The sequence below is a fragment of the Parasteatoda tepidariorum genome, chromosome 3 (genome assembly GCF_982258835.1).
Source record: "Parasteatoda tepidariorum strain Cologne lab strain chromosome 3, Ptep-v5.0, whole genome shotgun sequence".
NCBI classification, from domain to species: domain Eukaryota; kingdom Metazoa; phylum Arthropoda; class Arachnida; order Araneae; family Theridiidae; genus Parasteatoda; species Parasteatoda tepidariorum.
In genome coordinates this window covers 66,865,559-66,887,305 of record NC_141757.1, presented here as the reverse complement: position 1 = coordinate 66,887,305, position 21,747 = coordinate 66,865,559, and the positions used below count along the sequence as shown (strand labels likewise).

General features: G+C 29.1%; 1 protein-coding gene across 1 annotated transcript in view; it reads right to left on the bottom strand.

Moving 5' to 3' along the window:
• LOC107449199 (voltage-dependent calcium channel type A subunit alpha-1) overlaps positions 1–21,747 on the bottom strand; it is a 345,775-nt gene that overhangs the window by 78,924 nt on the left and 245,104 nt on the right. Inside the window, exons 6-12 of the mRNA XM_087159475.1 lie at positions 16,541–16,641; positions 8,541–8,696; positions 6,796–7,022; positions 4,973–5,076; positions 2,625–2,740; positions 587–646; positions 287–391 (exon numbers count right to left, since the gene is read on the bottom strand). Of these exons, the coding sequence (XP_087015601.1) occupies positions 287–391; positions 587–646; positions 2,625–2,740; positions 4,973–5,076; positions 6,796–7,022; positions 8,541–8,696; positions 16,541–16,641 (869 nt within the window). The remainder of the gene's footprint in view (positions 1–286; positions 392–586; positions 647–2,624; positions 2,741–4,972; positions 5,077–6,795; positions 7,023–8,540; positions 8,697–16,540; positions 16,642–21,747) is intronic.

Here is a 21,747-nt window from a genome sequence, read left to right as displayed (position 1 = left end):
TTCAATAAATTTTTGTGGGATACATTACTAATTGTACGCGGATACTAAAGTAGAGAAGAACAAAATATCTTCGAAACTTTTCAGGTGGTTAATTATTTTTATGCAAAAAATCAGATATGAATGAAGAGGTTTATGTCTAAAAAATTTAAATGATCAAACATTAAAATTAAACCGGGGACAATAATTAAACTTTTGCATGGTGTAACAATTGTATAATATTTTTTACACGTTGTAAATTTCGTGTGTCTATTAACATTAAAGTGTAATTGATAAGAAAAATACTGACCAACAGGATCCTCATCTTTGCTACCATCTTCTTCTTCTTCTTCCTCATCTGTGCTTTTACTATGCATATTTTTCATTTTTTTCCTTTTAGCAGTACGCTTTCGAGCTGAGTAAAAGAGCATTTATAAATACTAAATATAAACTATATAATATAATAAAAACATATAAATACTATTTGTTCATATTTTTTAATTGTAAAGTGCATTGATTAATACTGTTTTCAGAAGTTGTTCAATTGATTTTTAGCTTAGAAAATTTCGCAGTTAAATGCTGTTTAAAATTTATGTATAAAACGAATTACCTTCAATGATATGAAGTTTCTCTTCCACTGTAGTCCTTTCTTCTGCTAAAATTACTTCCTCTGGAAATTAAATTGATATAAATTAATAGAAATAAAAATGTATTGCAAGAAATATGAAATAAATCTGAAATTTGGTTCTTTCTTATAGAGAAGATTATTTTATTCCTGAATTGCTTTGAAATGCATCGTATAATCCAAAGCTGATAGTGAAAGATTTATATTGATTCCAAATTTTGAAAATAAGAGTTCCTTAATCTGGAATTTCAAATAAAGTTCGAAGTTGGACATAATCCTAACGCTTACTTTTGATGTGAGTATATTTTTCTTTAAAAAAATAAATAAAAAATAAAATAAAGCAAAAAAAAAAAAATGAAATGTAACAAAACATTTAATTAAAAAATAAAGTAAAAGTAAATAAAAAATTGAAATAACATAATTTATAACATAAAAAATAAATTAAATGACAATAAAATAAAGTTGGAAGGTCTTGAATATTAAAAAAATATTTTCTTAAACAAAACCACTCTTTTGTAAGTTATAGTCGCATTTTTTAAAAATAGTCTAGTAATTTCCTTAACAGCAGAGATTCTTGCAATTGCACAAATATTATGAGCAATAATTATATTTCGTACAGCAATGCTTTAAGCCAGTTTAACACCGTAAAGTTTAAACCAGTGGTTCCCAAAATAAACAACATTTGGAATGCATGCTTGGGTTAAATTTTTTTTTCTATAGTTCAGAAATGAGATTAAATGAACTGGACTATTATTATGATGGACCTTGGTTGGATCCTCAGTAGCGGTCTGAAGCTCACCCACTTTTAACATGATAGTGAATGCTGACCACAATTATGCCGTTGGTCACAAAATTGTTGAGATTTAACCTGTCTGATTCCCTTGGCCTACATTCCTACAACAAAGTGCTGCGTGAAGGCTTTTTTCCAGTATTTTTTTAACAATTAATGTAATGAAAGATGACGCATAAGTCCACTTTCATTGAATGCAACGATGGTCATGTATGGTGCTAAATTAGAATAAAAATTTATATTTATAGTGCTCAGCCTTTGTCCTCGATTGCGTTTTGCAGAACGAAAGCGAGATTAGATTTGAAGTCAACAGGTCATGTTAGCAGCCGTCTCAAAGTGTATTATTTACTGCTTTGAATAGCTAAGTGGTTTATAAGGCGTTCGTTACGCTACTTCAGAATAATGATAATAAGCTGCTTATCCTCCTTTGGCACTACAACTTAGGCCAGACTAAGGCTTTCCCATTTAATTATCACAAATATCCTCAGAGGTAGATCCTCACAGGTTAGAATCTGCCAGCAATAGAGTTAACTGTGGGAGGTTTTCGTGGTTTTCCTTCCCATCTAGCACAAATGCGGATTACTTCTATCAAAAAGTTCTCCGCGAAGGCTAGGTTGTACCAATGCTTGATCCAAGAGTTGTCGTATGGGATTGGGTTCAAAAATACAAGCCAACGGAGATGAACATTGATAGTCGTAAACTCAGAATTGGCTCTGCTGTTCAATCCCGGTCATAAAATAAAATGTAAAAAAATAAAACAAAACAACTATCGCAATTGCTGCCTAGCCAGCACCACAGATTTCCAACTTCTAACTATCTAAATGTTGAGATCATTTTCGACAGGTTTAAGCTACGCCCTCTTTTCCTGACTCTTAAACGCTTGTTAAATGTCATATGTTTTGCTGAATTTGGGTCCTCTGGCCTCAGTAAAGGATCAAGTCATCTCATACGATAAATAATTTTAATTACGAATCGTTTCATTTCCAACTCTCAACATAAAATATTGCTTTGTGTTTAGTACAGTTTTTAGTACGAAGAACTTTATCAAGTACCAATGGTGTCATTATGGTTAACAACTCATAAAACGTCCTGTTCTGTAACATAAGAAAACTAAAAGCTTTTTAGTCGGAAGGAAAGTAGATTAGACTCTATGTTCAAGAACTCTTGAGAACCAAAAATCGACTTCGAAAATTTAAACAGAAAATTCGAGGAAAATAAGAAGTAATGACTCACCAGCCTTGCATATCCACTCTACATAACCATTCAATTCTTTTTCTAACTGTTGCTGTCTTCTAATTTTTAAAAAAGTTTGTCTATTTTCCACACGTTCTCTCTCTTTTGCAAATTCACTGCGAAGATAAATTTTTAAAGCACTTGAAATATAGATGAAAGTATATAAGAAATTACATTAAAAAAGAGATTTAATTCGGAGAGTTATTTAAGATTTAACAGATGTCTATGAATGAAGTTTACGTTTATGATAAGTTCATACATAAATATCATAATTTTGTAATTATATTAAGTACAACTCAATCAGTTTATAACTGATTTCGAAAACAGAACATATTCATTTTTTTCTTACTATCAAAAGTTTGATGCTGCGTAATACACAATAAGGAGTGATTTAGATATTCTTAGACAAACCTTCAGCAGAAAATTTTACTGAAAATGCATTTCATGCCACAGAATTTCTGGTTGAAAAATATTTAACACGTATTCTTTACGAGTTCTTCATAAAAATTATCGATTAGAGGGAAAAAAGGTCTCTTAATAGTTAGATAAATTCAAATCCCCCTTTTTTTTAAGTAGTACTTCTTATTACTAAGAATAAACATTTCATGCAGAGTTGTTTTCAATTAAATATCTTAAATTCAATTCTTTGTATTTACATAATTTGTACAACACACATTATTTGCTTTATCGCAGTTTCTATTACAGATATCAGTCGGTTGAATAACATTTATTTTGCTATTGTGCCGAAACAAATTTCGACCAATTATAAAGTGGGTTCTGATCACGTGCATTACGTGCTTATTTAGACTTTTTTTTAAAGATTAGATGCCATTACCCGATATACCCTACACCAGTGTTTCCCAAAGTGTGGTACGCGTACCCCCAGGGGTACGGGAACAGTTTATCGGGGGTACGCGTTCTTATGCGAAATATCTTGCAACAAACGAAAATTTAAAAAAATTTTATTTAAAAAAAGCTAGCCATGAAAAGTTACGATTACGTATTTTTCTATTGGCTATTTTTTGCTGAGTCAACGGTTAATAATTAGTGGTGTCAACAGCTAGTTGTGATTTTTAACTTTTGTGCAATTTTTTTCTAGTAAAAAATACATTCATTTTTTTATTAGTGGTACGCAGCGCTACAAAAAATTTAGAAAGGGTACACAAAAGTCATAAGTTTGGGAAACACTGCCCTACACTGATGTTTGCTATTAAGGTCAAGTGGTTAAAGTTAATCGGATAGTTCAGATATAGTTAAGTTATAGGTAAGTTTGATATAGTTAAATAACATTATCTGATTCAATAATATTACTACTGCCTTGGCTATCAAGGATAAAAGACCACTACTAAACCAACCTAATGCTTGGATTAGTTCTTGTGAGGAGGCGCTGTTGCCAAAAGCTGGCAAAATAGCAGTGGAGATAATTTACCTAAGATCGGTACAACAGCCACTGCTTTATTTTATGATGCTTCAAAATGGGGATGCTAATTCTAGCCGTGTCATACGCTAATAACATGTCAGTGCTTAACGTAAAGATATGCAATCGATTATAATAGTCTTGTATAGTCCCTTATTAGGTACTTTATTACTTATTATTATTTTAGAGGAATGTGTATACATTTAATGAAATTGAGGAAGCGTAAAATGCTGAAAAAGTTTGAAAGTTGTTGAAATTTTTTTTTAACGTGTCTATGTTTTTACGCTTTAAATAAACTTTGGAGTATAGTTCCCACTATTTTTGGTTTTGAGGTGAACTAAAATTTTTTACATTGCATGCAGTCACATTTTTTGTTTCCTTTTTCACAGTTATAGTTTTATTTATTTATTCAGTTTTTGTTTATTTACTGACAACACATATTTTCATGATCATTAGAATCAGTTTATGGCCTCATTGCAAAAACAATTCGTTTAATAAACAAGCACTTTTTTAGTAATATATTCACACTAGTTCTTTCAAACAATTTCTTTTGTCAATTTTACATAATATTTTGCAGAATAACTACAGTTCAGTAATTGAAAATGTATTTAGTTTACCTCGAAACTAACTATGCACTGAAGTTTTTCTCAGTGTATAGTATTAAATAAATGCATAGAAAATTGCCTTTCTTGAACAATTGTTAAATCATAAAAAACAAAATTATGGGATAGTTTATTTAGAAATAAAACTTTATTTTTGACATTTAGGAAACTTTTGTTTATGCTTGTTGTATCATAGATAATTATAGAGGAAAAATTACACCATATTTATTAAAAAATTTATACTATATAGTGAAAAAAAATAAAAAAATTGACGCAACTTGTATTTACATATACAATGAAAAAAATAGTTAGAGATATTGTATTCTTACCCACTAAGTACACCAAGAACTAAGTTGAGCATAAAAAATGATCCGAGAATAATAAGAGGTACAAAATAGATCCAGTTGAAGCTACTTCCTAGGGCATCATTAGTCTGTGAAAAAAATAAAATAAAACAATTCATAAAAAACATAAAATTTAATCAGGTAAATATGTAAAAGATATAAAATGCTAATGTGAAGAATGAGTACTAATTTATTTTGTTTAAGTTATAGAATGTGCACATTCTTAGTAAACATAAATGACATATTTCCTAAATGTAAATTTTAAATTTGTGAATTATTTATAGATATACGAAGGAGGTACCATTGTTTCAGAGAAAATTAATTAAATATAAATAAATAGATGCATAGATCCTCTTTTAAATCGCTGCATATTTTAATATCTTAAAACGTCCTCTTTAAAAGGTATATACAAGTACATTTATAAAAGTGAAACAGTATTGAAAACTATATAGCCAAACTATGCACGAGGAATGTAAGATTTCTAATCAAACATGTAAATATTTTAGCTTCAATAATATAAAATGCTGATTAAGCACCCTTAAGGTTACTATGTTCTCAGATAAGATATATGATAGGATCTTAAAAGATAATAATAATTTTCTGTTAATAATATTATTATTTATTCCTCCATCAATTTTTATTCCTGAAAAACAACTACATTACTGCTTATTCGTACTTAACATTTATTTTTTAATAGTACTTCTTATTTACAGTAAAAGTATTAGAGTTAAGTATGCTGTTAATGTACTTTTTTCCGACACATAAATGATAGGTTCATTTTTATTGTACAAAAATAAGCATTTGAAAAAGTTATTTGAGCATGTGAAACCTTCAGTTAAGTTTATTAAAATTTTGGGACTTTTTTAAGATGGATATCTTTGTTAATTAATGATTTAAAAAAGTCATTTTCAAGATTCACATACTTTATTCGATTAATATAGCCACAGACATCAGAATTGTATTTGATGAAAAGCTTTACTCGGTGTAACTGTAATTTATACTGTTACTTTTGTATTACGTAACTGTAATACGAAACTGGTGGCATGATACGGAGATACGGAGTTGAACATTGGTCAACCGAAAATTCGGTCGGCTGTTCAATGACGGTTATAACATAAAATAAAATATAATTTATACTGCAACCGCGATGACTCAGGGGATAGAGCGTTCGCCTTCTAATGAGGTGAGCCGGGTTTGAATCTCAGCGATGGCTGGTCAATTCGAATTCCGCATCCGGCTTGCACCGACCATAGTGCTGACGTACAATATCCGCAGTAGTAGAAGGATCATGGGTTAGAGTCACATTGCCGTCCCCTTGCCGAGCAAGGTTTTCGTGGTTCCCTCAAAAAGTTCTTAATGAAAGGAAATTTCTCCCAATACTTAAGCCAAGAGTTTCCTTGTCTTCTGGTTTGGATTCAAAATTTCAAGACTACGGGATTGAACATTAGTCATGGTATACCGAAAAAATTGGGTCGAGTCTTCAACGACTATTATAAAATAAAATATAAAAACTTAATTTATGCAGCGCCAAAAGAGTTATGTAATTTGATATCAACAAGTCATCAAAAGGAAGTAATTTTATTTTTAAATTATATTTACATGGTAATAGAGCAAAACTAGTTGTGTTTTCAAATAATAGAAACCAAGCTTGTAAAATAATGGAATTATCATTACATTTCTTAAAAACATTGAAACTGTTTTGTAAATGTCTTTTAATTGGCAGAACTAAGTATGAACATTAAACAAAATAAAATAATTAATGGAAAAAAAAAGATTTAAAATTGATAATAAAAAAAGATAATATTTACCCAATATAAAATGGCTGTCCAGCCTTCCATTGTGATGCATTGAAATACCGTCAACATGGCAAAAAAAATATTATCAAAGCTAGTAATCCCATAGTTAGGTCCCATCCAACCCTCTTCGCATTGTGCTTTATCCGGATCGCAAATGTAAGCCCCGGTCGGGATTTTCATAGAGTCCTCACTGTATTTGTAGCAAGGGGTCGTTTGGTCTCCCTCAGTAACAATTTCATCTGAAATGGAACATTAGATTTGGTAGAATTCATCTAACAAACATATCAAAAATATTGAAATATAATTACTTGCGAAAAAACTACATTTTCTTATGATAAAAAAATTGCCATTATAGAGATCACCTTACTTCCTTATTTTATTATGAATTAAATTATCAAGTATTGTACTGTCTGTAAAATTATTCTATTGTCCTTTAAAAAAGGAAGGGTGATGTGCCATAGCAATTTTTAGTATCATAACATTGCATACATTTTATCACTAAAAACGTTTTCCCTATTGTTTTGTTACGTACGATAGGAAAAACATAAAGAACAAAAAGTTAAGTACAAAATATCTTTAAAGCATAGTTGTGCATGTAGCAAATTTTTTTTTGAAATTTTACAATTGACGTGTTTTATTGCAGAGAAGTTCTTAACACAAGTTAAAAAATTTGGAATACAACAGTAACATTAAATTATAGGCATTCGTTTGCTAAACTAATTTCAGGCACCAACATGTCAAATGCAACAAAAAAATTGTTCCCAGTGTTATTGATGGCAATGCTTGCATGTCACATTTTCGATGGCAATTGGTTTTAGATGAAAGTTTAGATCGATTTTTAATAGCAGGATGTGATGTAAATATCTGAAATATTATTGAAGATTTGCTGAAGGTCTAAAAATTTTATATTTTACGATAGTAGGATAACGAAGAGTGATAGTGAAGCAAGACAGAACAAATTTATCAATGATTTATGCATGAGAAAAATATTTTTGGGGAAAATAACTACATGAAAATAAAATGAGAGAAGAAAAAGTGTGATCGATAACTGCAAATGCAAAACTCGGATATATTCCATATTTTTATAAGAGATTAACACAAAAATAACAGATTCATTGAGGATTTAATTTAATTATCAGCAACTGTACGAGGATGGGCAATGAAAATTTGTTGAAAGTTAATAAGAGTTGATTTAAATAGATTTTTATAATATTTTTAAACAAGTCAGTATGTTTATTTATCACTCCTCGTATTTCTTTTCTATGCAGTATAATTCGATAACGTATGAGTCAAATTATGCGTTTTGCTGTTACAAATTGCATGAATTCTTAATACTTTTAAATAGACTAAAAATTAAAGTAATGAGGCACCCAATGACAAACCTCATTAGAATTAGATTTTCGAAACCAACACCACCGTTAAGAAGAGGATTTTAAGACATTCCTTTTATGGAAAAAAATGAATTGAGAATAATAATACTTTTTTTCAATTTTAGTCTTTAAACAAACACAAAAAACTACTTTTAGGAACAAAAACTTAATTTTAAAGAATGGGTTCTAAATGTAAACAAAAATTAACAAGTAAAATTTCAAAAAAATTCTAATTAAATAAAAGCTTGTCGAAAATTTCGAGGTTTTTAAATTTAAATCTTATCACACCACCAATTATAATAACTTAAACCTTTCAATAAATTAATCGTAAACTTATCTTGAATAAGAAATAGAGGGTAAAAAGTAGCAATAGAAAGATGAACTTACATCTATCCAATATATTGTAACAAGTTTTATGAAGAGCACCACTGTAAAATTCAAGGCCTATAATAGCAAATATTACAATGGCAAAGAGCACCAAGAGGCCAATTTGGAGTAGAGGTGCCATTGCCTTGATGATAGACTTGAGAACTACCTGAAGACCTACAAAAATAATACACGAATAAATATTTTGAAATTAATGAATATGCAGAATGATAAAATCACAAACGTGTTTTTTATACAATGTAATTTATGAACATATGTGATGTTGTTCATCACTCATTCTCTCTCCCTATCTCTTTTATTTTACCCCTTACTCAATTAAGCACTCTTATTTTTTTTCTTCCCGTTTCTGTAAGTTTAGATCTGTAAGCTAATTCTCTCATCTTCCAGTTTTGGTTTAAATCCTTCCAGAAATTTCCAGGTACGTGAATTCGCGATAACTCGAATCTGATGACTGACGAGAAACTTCGACATATCGGAAGATCGACTTACCGTTAGTTTCGGTTTTGGACTTTCAAAATATTGTCGGATTATTTAATTAATGCTTATTAATTACAAATCTTCTAAATGCTTACAATATTTAAGATCATTTTTCTGACAAGCCATTTACGATAAGACTGTTTGAAGCACTTTATGATACCAAGGTCCATCAGCTGCAACTTTGCTGTTGTGTTTGGCGGGAGAAACTGCAAGTTTACGGCCTTCAAATTAGGTAGATCACTATGCGCTGTGCATTTATCCATTAAGAGTGTCACTTTTCTTTTTTTAGCGAAGAATTTCCGATCCAATTTTCTTACATAGTCTTCAAATAAAGCTGATGTCATCCAAAACTTTTTGCTAGACTTGTAATCCAAAGGATACGCTTTTACATTCTTGAAACATCGGGGATTTCGGTATTTTCCGATAACAAGTAAGGGCAATTTCTCTGTCCCAGACGCATTTCCTCCTACTAGGACAGTCAAACGTTCCTTGCACATTTTGCCCCCTGAGCAGTTTTCATCCTTAAGCATCATAGTCTTATTTGGAAGACATTTAAAAAATAAACCCATTTCATCAATATTGAAAACATCATTTTCACTGTATCCTTGAAGTAAATTTGGTAACGTTTCATTTAACCACTGTTCACATACTTCAAGAGGGACAGCTTTAGCTTCTCCATGAAGAGTGCGAAAGACATTGTATGTGTTTTGCAAAGGAAAGGGCAAGATATCAGCTCCTAGTTTTTTTTTCTTGCTTTAAGAGATCCAAAAAAATCGAGTTAAAGGGAGTAAAATCCGAGTAATCGAGAATAATTAACATGAAATTGAAGATAAAAGGGTCGGGACCTCATAAAAAAATCGAGTTATAGTAATATTCGAGTTATCGTACTTCGAGTTATAGCGAATTGACTTATAAACAAACAGAAATGTCGGTTGGATAAATTTTCAGAAAATTCTGTACTGGAATATTTTTAAGTGTGTCCATGTATAGATGGATGATTTGTCTTTCGATATAGATAACTATGAGAATAGATTACAACACAGAGGTAACGGTATGAGTTACAAGTGAGTACTTGCAACTTAAAAAGAAGTCAAGTGATTATGCCCAACCTAAAGCCCCTGAATTAGACAGGCCGACTTATCATCTATTTTTGGAGCAAAGAACACAATACTGACGTAACATTAACTTGCGAACTTGTTTGCTACAATATTGCTTGATAGGTCAGCTCTGATAGTATAGGAGCCGTAGCCTAACCATGTGATTGCAATAAGATTTAATTGGATAACTCTAATCCTGATTATAACGTCACACGTGTGTGTTGAACCTAATTGGCTTTTGAATTGACAAATGTCACGATTTGCCAACGATGACGTTACTTTCAAGTATCCAATTGTTGGTGAAAATATAACGAATGTGTGATGCAACTTAAAGATGATCCTGCTTGGAGGATTTTTAAAAGTTGCAACACTTTAGCCAGTATGATTTTCTGATCTTATTTGATTGATTAAAATAAAGAAAAGAATTTATCATAGAATCTAGTTGATTTGTAAAGTTTTGGTTTCGTGCGAATATTTTATGGTTTGTCTATTCTTATGGTTGGGATTTTTTTAAATGTCAGATTTCATTAATAATGCAGTTATTATCAGGACACACAAATAAAGAGAACTGATAAGGGGATAGATTTATATTACTGTTTGACGTTCAAAATAGGTTGATAAATAGAAAAAATAACTTTAAAAAAGAGGTGGATAAAATTGGTTGTGAAAATTTTAACTTTGAATTTGCCATTAGCTGTATGTGAAATAATTTGGTGTTTAATGAGTATGTTTTAATAATAAAAATTTAGTTTTAAGTTTATTTAAATACAAGTATTTTTGAAGGACATTAAGCAAAAAGTTAGTGAACATAAGTAATGAAATTTAATTACAATTCATGGGAGTGCTGAGATGAAACAAAAATTGCTATGATTTTATTTATTCAGGGGTTTGTTTGTAATTATTTTAACTATTTAGTTGTATATGTTGAATATTTTACCTATAATGTTTTTGAATAATATCAAGTATAATTAATAAATTTCATCAGAGCCTTGATTGGTAATTGTAAAATTAATTAAAAATGATAAAAATCTGCTTGAAATGTAAAATTAATCTCCTTTAAATAAAAGAAACTCCGATTTAAGTAAAGAATAGGATTTTTGATTTTTTAAAAAATATGCTTTTTGCCAACCTTTGATATAAATATGTATGATTTTGCCAACCTTTGATATAAGTATGTATGTATGTATGATGTAGACCACCTTTACTATATATTTGAAAAATTCTCATCAAAAATAAAAGGAAAAATTCATCGCTTTGGAGGTCTCAAATTCTGATATAAAAAAAATTATTTGAGAGCTATCGAAAGTTAACAGATCACAACAGTAGAAAGTGAGTCTGAAAAATTAATTTCATTGGTGGAAGGAGTACAAAGAAGTGGGAACTGGTTATTAGAAACAACTTCGATATTTTATCAAACAGTCAAAATAGTTTTTTTTATCCCGTTATATTCCACTAATGATTTATTAGATTTCGAAAAGATTAGATTTTTTTGCATTAATATTTATTTGCGATTCATAATGAGAAGAATTTTTCGTCCCTATTTTTAACAAAGATTTTGAAAATTTATATTAAAGGCGATCATAACATATTGCTCGAATATGTTTTGTAAAGTTTGTAACAAATTAGTTTTCTGTTAAAAAAACAGAAGGATTTCGAAATTTACGACTTGGAAGTGAAAAATTAAAATATATTAAATTAGATAACTAATTCAAAAAAGAGTGCATATTACAACAAATTTAATAATAAAAATATTCGAAATATTAAAATTTTTAATAAAGAGAGTTTAGCAAGATTTAAATTCTTGAGTAAAAAAAATCAAAATATTCGCATAGAAAAATCTTAAATAATTTAGTATAATTAATAAAAAAAAATTGTTTCGGAATTTTTTGGCCTTTTGTTTCAATGTATACTTTTCTGTTACTTTTCTTTAAAAAGTAAAAAAAAAATATATTTTATTAAGCTAGAGAATATCAGTTCATTTAAAGTAAACTATTCAAGACGTAAGAAGTTTGTTTCTTACTTCTCTTACTTAAACTTTTTAAAACATTTCCTTGTATCAAATAATAATCACTTGTTTTTACATTCTATAAGTAGTCTCAAGCACAAACATTTGTTGGTTTTGTGCAAAATAAGTATTTGAATCTTGAACATATTTTCTGAGAAGGTTGTTTTCAATTAGTTATTAGAAATTGTAATTTTAAAATTCTTGCAATTTAAGTGGTAAAAAAACTTGTCCCCAAATTAAATAAATTTCAAACAAAATGGTGGCAATCTCTGTTTACAACCTTATTTAAATATTAAAATTGAGATTTTTAATTGTCAGGGAAATATGGCGTATAAATAAAAGAAATTTCTTTTAATAGTTATTTTATGCAGTTTTAATAGTTACGCACTTTAATTATTGTCATTTTCTAAAGTTTTATTAAGGTGATGGTTATAATTAAAGACATTCGTATCACAAACTAAAAATGCTGAAAATGTCATGTCAATAATATCACATTTTAACAATTTATAATAATATATATATACAATTTTTAACAATTTATATAATAATTTAAAATTGGCATTGCTACCAAATTTAAGAATTTGATGGTTTTCATTATAAATTCTGAATTCCTAATTTTTACTGTAAATTAAAATCGAAAAAAAAAAATTTTTTTTTAAAGATCAGGACAATGAAATGAAGGTATGAGAAAAAATTGTTTAAAAAAATATTTAACTGGAACAAAAATATCAACAAATTATTAAAACGCATCTAAACTATTAAGACTTGAGTAAGTATTTAAGAATCATTTTATAAACAGAAAATCAAGTAATAGATTCTTCTGAAGATTTGACAAAGACAATGAAAAAATAGAAACATATATTAATACCTTGCATAAATATTGTTTTACCTATTAGGCGTTATTAAAAACATTAAATTTGTGTATTAAATGTATTGTCTCATACCTAAATCACAAACTCATAAAACTAACTAAAACATGAATTTTTTGTTTTTTCTCAATATAGCCATTTGATTAAAGTTAAAACCACGATTATTTAAGATTTACACATAAAAAATATTTATATATAATTTCAGAATGAATTACCAGATATTTCTTGAATTTTTATACCCCTTGAACCTTAATTGATTTTTTAGGGTAAGTCTAGGTTCAATGATCAAACAGAATAGATGGCCAGTCTAAATATCTCCGATATTTATCGATTGCCTACAGCAGATGAACTTTCATTGGAAGTAGTTGAATTTTTTCATTAAATTGCACAAAGCGTTGTTCATAATTAAAATTTTAATGCTTACTTCATTAAAGGGTCACAATTTTTGCGTGAATAAGGTATTTTGTTTTTATATTATCTACATATTCTAAAACATAGGTAATGTAATTTTCAAACTAGCATAGATTTTTAAAGCATGCATGCAGTCCAATATTTGTTCCTGAGTAAAATCAAAATAATATAATGACAAAGACAAAGTGACGTTATAAATTCGGTTGCCATATCATCTTTTGCTTTTGGAGAGATGTTCACATGAAATCGAGGAGTTATGACTTCTTTTTATAAGTACGTACAAACATATCAGGAGATGCGTCTTAAAAAATTTAAGCAGTTATAGCAAAATTAAGAAAATGAGGTGTGTTTTAATAATTTCGTATTCACTACCTTACTTCACTATTTCTAACATAGTTGCGAATTTTGGTTTATTTTTAATTTGAAGGGGTATTAAATATTTCGCCATTTCTTACTATTAGTATGTGAAAAACAGTCGAAAAAAAGTTTCAAACAAGAACTTATGGTTTTAATTGGAAATATTGTAAAACGGAGGAAATTACCATTTCAGAAATAGATAAAATTGATAAGCAAGTTATAACTATTAAAAAATAAGATATTTACATCAGCGAATAAGATAAAATAGACTTTTAATTAACTAATTCTACTGATGCAAAATTTCATAAAGATCAGTGTGTTGGCTGTGGAAAAAGAGTACAATACCGCAGCTGAAAATAATGACTGAATAAGATGCGTAAGGTGCATGAGATGGATCCATGAAAAATATACAAACTTTGAAAAACCTTGCCAACATTGCGGTAAAAGTTTTTCGAAAGTGAAGGATTAAATTTGTTCATTACATTTTGTTTATTAGATTCGTTTTACTTATTTTTCATAATAAAAGTAATTATTTACAACTTATCATAAACTATTTATGGTAAAGTTTACGAAATGTATTTTCCCTATTACAATTTTAATTTTTTTTTACTGTATTGGATGGCCAACTCTCCTCGAAATTAAAAAGAAATAACTACTAGTAAATTTATTTTCAAATATATTAACTCCATATTTCATTGTTTTTACTCAAAAGATGCTGAGTGCGTGTATGAAAATGGGAAATTTACCGTTCGTCTTAGCCTTTTTATTTTCGATTTGAAAAAAATTACGATCTGTCCTAAAGTTACCCTATATAAAAAATTCCTAAAACAATTCTGTGTTAAATAGTCTTGAGGAAGTAGTAGATCAACTTTTCATTATTGCAGCATTAAGAACTGATGAGTTGATTGAGATGAAGAACCGAACAGGGAATTTTTAATTGCTTTATAGCTGGTTTTTGAGATTTTTATAAAAGGCCAGATATATCCACCCAAGACACCGTTGAGCTTAAATGTATAATCCACTGCAGAAGTGTTGCTAACAATAATTGTATTGGCAGGTAAGAGTTATTCGTGTAGGTATCTGAGATTTATAGGATTGCAGTGTTTGGGGAATCCAATTAAGTTGCATGAGAGGAAGAACTGCGATGGGGAAGATTTTATTGGCTTATATTAGTTTGGGTGCAAAGAAAAGGAACTGAAATGCACTAAGCGGATATATCCGTACAAGACGTTGAATTAGGTAAAAGCATATTCCCAGTCAGAATTATTGATATAAGGTGTAACAATAATTCTGACGGGGAATACGTTCGTATGGATATGCCTCTTAAAGGATGTATTCATTTAAGAAGTTGTTTCGTTATAATGCATAATTCACAATAGAAATATTACTGACAATAGTTGTACAGCAAGTTAAAAGGTATTCAACAAGATAACTAGTTATTCAAGATTATAGTGATTAGGAAATCTGAAAGGTCAAATGGGACCATGATTCAGAATATTTTATTGACTTGTATTTGGTTTCTGAGCTTTGGAAAAGTACAAGTATAATAAACGGATATATGACGGTGAAATGGCTGAATTCATTTTCTAAGTCAAAATTATTGATAATGTGTTAACGCATGGGTCGCCAAACCTTTTCGATCATCGACCATTATATATTTTTTCGAAATCTCAATCGACCCCCAGCAAAGTAATTTTTTGTTAATTAAAATGAAACTCTATTAGATACTGTGTTTGCTCATTTATTTTATGATTTTAAACATTTATTAAAGTAATAGTACATTGTGTAACAATAGTTTTATGAAAAAATAAGTAAAGTAACTACAGATTTATTGTTTCTTAATGAATGAGATGGGTGTGCCTGGTGTTTTTTTTGCAAGGTTCGCCATTTTGGGTACAAAATTGGTCAATTTTAATCTTAAATACCCTCGAAACTCCACATTTAACTTATTTCTGTACTTAGTTAAGACTGAAACCGGGTTCAACCATATAGGAACTTGAAAATCCTAGCATAAATGGCTGAGCAATTTCGTAAAGTTTTACACATTTTTGCATTATATTTATATTTGTCCAAAATTTGCTTATATTGTTAAATTTTTAAAAAGCGTCTTTGCTTCAAGATCCGATAATAATTCAGCAAGCTCAGCTTGCAGGTTGATGTCCACGCTTTCAATCTGAGCAGAAAATGGCACAATAATCCAATCAAGGATGTCAATGTTTTCCAAATCAACAAAGCGCAGTTTAAAATCGTTGCTCAGTTTTTGAAGATGGCCTGTATATATATAAAAGTTTTAATAATGACTATCAGGTATGAGGGATTTGCGTATTAAGAATTGTTTTTTCTTCGATCCCCAATCGACCCCCAGGCTCACATCGACCCCCGCTTTTGTTACATAGACCCCTGGGGGTCTATATAGACCACTTTGGCGACCACTGTGTTAACGGATAGATCGGTGTAAGACTTTAAATTGGGTGAAGACAGAATCATTACTGCGAATCATATTGCAACATCAGAATTATTACTAATGTGTAGTAAACAGGTACACCTTTATAGGACGTCGAGTAAATTAAAAACATAAACAATGTCGTAATTTTGCTAAAGCGTAGTAAACGATGCGTTCGTATAAAACGTTGATTTTCCTAAAAGCAATCCAATTATTGCTAAGGTATTGTCGACAGATATATCCGCTTAAGACGCTGAATTTGTTAAAAACATAATAATAACAACAGAGGGCAGCACATAATAGAAACTCACCTCATACATAATCATGAAATACACACTTACTTGGTATACCAGATACCAGCTTCAAAGGCCTCAGAACTCTAATAGCTCTCAGTGTTCTCAAGTCTACATCTATGTCTTGGGGTACAATGAATGTTATAAACCTGGAAAAATGGGAGGATATCTACAGGTAATCTAAGCTAAGGGATTACAAATGCAAGCAACAGAAGTGACTAATGCATCCATTCGGTTATCTACTGGTAACTAGGCAGATGTACCATTACTACAGAAGTAGATTTTAACTACATAAATTTTAACTAAGTAGAATGTAGGATGCGTGATGAAGTTTGCCGTGAAAGTTAGTTTCTCTTTTTTGTACTTGTTTTGTTGGCACAATAAAATATTATAAATTTTTTTTGCAAACAGCTGCGTAATTAAATGATTAAATACGAATTATTTTTTTTTAAACTTTATTAACAATGAAAATTTTATCAATAATAATAAAGAATGAAAAGCATAAGCGAATGTTATGAAAAATTCAAAATTACAAATAAATTACGAAAAATCTTCAAAAGTATTACAAGGCTATGATTCTAAAAGTGAATTTGTGTTTGTGGAGGTCGTTTAGGCGTAAATATTTCTTCGATTCTAATTAGAGTATAGAATTAAAGTATGAAATGCGTGTAACTTCATGCGTACAATTTTAAAATGTCAATTAAAATTATTAAAAGGGGACTTGGAAAGAATGACAGATTAAAAAAAAATTAAACGAAGCGCAGATTGGAATTTGGCTCAAAAATGCTTAAAAATGCCTTTAAGCAATTTTAATGTACAAAATGTTGAGAAATTTTACAGAAAGGACACACTTCATTACACCATTCATAATATATCTTCCTGCGTACAAATACAATCATAAATAGGCTATACTAATAATAATATAAAAATATTTTAAAAATATATCATTTGAAAAAATATAAATTGGGTATTTTACAAACAAGTAATACCAATTAAGCCCATGTTTTCTGAAATAAATATTTCATCAAAGAATTTACACAGGAAATAGAGTTATAAATATACTTTATTTAAATAACTTCTAGTATTATAGTTTAAGTGAGGGGCTAGTACTGTAGGAACTATACAAAGCACACTTTCAAATAGAATTCTAAAGCACTATGATAGAAAACTATGAGGGACTACAGAGATATTTGTCTATGTTCATTCGGGACTATCAGTAACACCCATTATGAGGAACTGTGAGATTGTGAACTATATGATTGTGAGTGGGAGCTACATTAGTGTGACCAAAGGACTATCTATTTTCCTTGTTTCTGTTCCCACTCTTTAACTTACTTGGTGTTCTAGACACAAGTTTCAGTGGACGTAATACTCGGAAGGATCGAAGCATGCGTAAATCTAAGTTTTCGCTCTCTTCGGCAGTTATGTTAATAATCCTGAAACAAGCAAAACTTTTCTTAACTGTATTCAAAGTCAAAATGTGACCTCGACTACTGAGTTTTGGGAACAAAAATTGGTTTCTTCTGGAATAAAAATTCATTCTGCATCTCTCAAAAATTATGATTTGTTAAAGGAGGTCTTAGCAGTAAATTTATTGCAAAAAATGGATGGTTTGAAAGGAGGATTAAATTTTAAGCTCACCGGACAAATAATTAGTCACCTTTAGAGAAATAATAAAAAGCATATTTTGAAATTTTTTAATAGTAATTTTATGGTGTCTGTTGGCTCACTGAGGTTAGCTTGAGCATCATAATGAAAAAGCATGTTTAATTGAAAGTTCTGGATGATCAGGTGGGGCATTTCAGTCAACATCGTTATGATGAATTTGCTGTTGATACGCCTATTTTTTTAGATGGCTACAACAACATCGGCATGGAAAAATATTTCAATAGTTTTATGCAATGTGTGTAAAATAAAAAATATATAATTTTGAGTAACTGTTTCTCCAATGATTTGATTTTAACAAACTAATTGTCAATCTTAATGGTACAAAGGGTTGCCCTAAATGCTTTAATTAATTAGTTCTAACTATTAATAAAGTTAGGGAAACGATCTCAGCATACTGTCTCTGATTGAACATACTTTTACACTCAAAATATTAGGGGGGGGGGCAGAGTGAAATCAGGGATCTGGAGCGACCTCAAAAATTTAGTCTGGAGTGCTGTCGAAAGTTAGCAACCCCTAAATTCTAATTTTACCTACTTGCTTACTCTCAGAAAAATTTCAAGTGAATCAATTCCCCCCCCCCCAAAACAATTGTAAAATTTGGTTATCTAAAGACAATTTAATAATGTTTATTATTTTATTTAATAATGGTTGGAAATATTTCGAATGGTTAGGTCTACAAACTTTTACACATTTTTAAGTTATGTAGTTTCAAATGGCAAGTTGCAAAATGTAAACGAAATTGGTCAAATAGTTCTAAAAAAATGCAAGAATCAAAATACGAAATGACTTACAAACTCGCTCACATATTGTATATGAATTTGTTCAGGTATTTGTCACTTAAAATTGTGTAAAAATTTGTATGCTTTCAAATTCAAAAAGCTTTTGTCCCTTGTTGAAAAATTAATAATAAATAATCATTAAAATTTTATTTTTACATACAATTCATTTTTACAAACGAAATTTATAATTGTGAGCAAATACTTTTCGTTTCATTTAAAAACTTCCCGAGCATGATGAAATTTTTAAAAATGAAATTGACAATTTGGAGTGATACTAACTTTTAGAATTATATGTTCCAGATTGCGGTTACTTTTTATATTTCGATAGTCAAAAATCCGTATTTATTGAAAACAAAGAGTGATTATTCAGAGAAAGTACGCTGTTGTGTCTGTAACTTTATCAGGTGCTAGCACTGCTTGCGAAAATATGATGGTTAGAACAAAAGTTATTTAGAATGATTTTTTAAATTTATCTTACGCACTCTACACCCATACACTCTATTGCATATAGATTGAGTTGAAAAATAAACTGGACCTGCACCCCAAAGAAAATGTGAGAGACATGTTAGAACAATGGGTATAATGCCAAATTCAGCAGTTAGACTTGCGCGATCAAACACCATACAGATTTTAATTTTATGTAAAAACTTACGGACGCACTTATTACTCGGCTACATGGTATTAAACAGTACTTTAAGGGTGACTAAGGCTTTGTCCGTTGTGTTCATGACAAAAAAAACTTCAAATTATTATTTTTCAAATGATAAAAATCCAATAAAAATTAGCGCAAAAGATGTTAAAATATTGATTACTAGTATACTAGTAAATATATTACTAGTAAAAATATTCCTAGTAAAACATCACTCTTATTGTAATAAAATTAAAAGTAAATCAAAAGTGTCACATTAAGTTGAGAAAATCAATAAAGTTTTATAAAAAATTACACCATAAAAAGGCTGTAAAAAAGTAATCACCCTGAAAAATATGTTTAATTTTTGAATTGACAAATTTTAAAATTTTTTTAAAAGAGTAACCTCCTTAAAAACTATTTTATCGAAAAATTGTTCAGGGGAAATTAGTACAAAATAACGGTTATTGTTTAAATTTCATATGCAATTAATTATTATTTCAGATATTGATTTTCTTTAACAAACATGTAAAAGTAATCACAAAAGTAGTGACTATAAGATTTTGAAATTTATTATTTCTTCTAAATTATGTGGTTTTTAAACTTGAAAAAGTTATTAGCAAAGTAAAGTATTTATTTGCATTTTGTTTCAGAAAACACAAGTAAAAATAATTAACTAGTATATTTTTAAGTACTATAAATATCTAAGTTAATATAGTTTAGGGAATCCAAGGCATTAATGTAAAAGTATGCACGATTAAAAATTTTACAGGCATCGGCAAAAAGAGAGCAATGCAGTGCCAAATAAAAACTCACAATTGAAAATAGGATGAAGTGTTTATGTTAAAATTTTTAAATTTCATTCTTCAAGCTTCAATTAAAAAAGGTAAAAGAAAAATGGTTATACTTTATAAATATTTAGCTTAATTCAATTCATTGTGTTAAAATATATTACCTGACATTTTAATAAACATTTTACAAACTTTTAAATAACTTTTCACAATAGCAGTACAGTTTATCCAAATATTTTATCGATGAAAGATTTAATTCTAACAGTGTGTCAAGAAATGTAAAGTTCAAAAACAGGTGTAGTGTTAACAAAAGTTTAAAGTTTGCCTTACAAAAATGTTTAATTTTAAAATAGAAGGTTTATAAAGTGCAATTTTAATAATTTAGTTATTTAACGATAAAGAAAATCGTCGTCACTTATAAACAGTTACATTCTATAACAGTTACAAATAATAGAAATCTTACTTTTGTTACTTGTCAGCAGTTACATATTTTTAATGATATAAAAAATCTAAAGGACTATCAATAGAATACAGCAGGAGCTTCTAATTAAAATATACATTAGTGAGTTACAATTGACAGATCTGTAACAGTCTGTGAGACAAAATTTTTTGAAAAGAAAAGAAACAAAATTTTTTCTTTAAATTAACAAGGAGAATTCCGGAACTACAGACACACATTTTTTCTTGCTTTTATAAAAATAATTTAGACTATTAAAGTATTAATTTAGAAAAAAATTATTTAATAAAAATTAACTTTTAATAAAAATTAATTTAATTAAAGCTAATTTAATAAAAATTAATTTAATGAAAATTAATTTAATGAAAATTAATTTAATGCAAATAAATTTAATGAATAGAAGGGACTATCAATACAATAGATTAGGTGTTTCTAATTAAAATATACTTTGGAGAGTTACGACAGATCTGTGACAGAAAAGAAACAAAAATTTTCCTTTGAATTAACAAGGTGAATCTCGGAACTACAACACGCATTTTCTTCTTGCTTTTATAAAAAAAAAATTAGACTATACAAAGTATTAATTTAATAAAAATTGTTTTAATACAACTATATGCTTTATGATAATTACACTACTGGCCATTAAAATTGCTAACACCAGGAAGGTGACTCACCACGAACGTGAAATTTGCAGGACGGATAAGGCATGTTGTGGTATGCAAATGATTAACTTATCAGTGCATTCATACAAAGCAAGAGGTGATAGCGACACCTACAATGTGTATAAAAAAAGGTTTGACGGTAAGTTTCTTAAGCAGAAATTGAATTTGAGTGCTATTCTTGGGTAAAAAAGTTTTTGATAAGCCTCGTGTAAGAAGGAGAAATGCCTACCAGCACGTGTTGTGGCCTAGCGGAATTTTGGTTTATCAAAC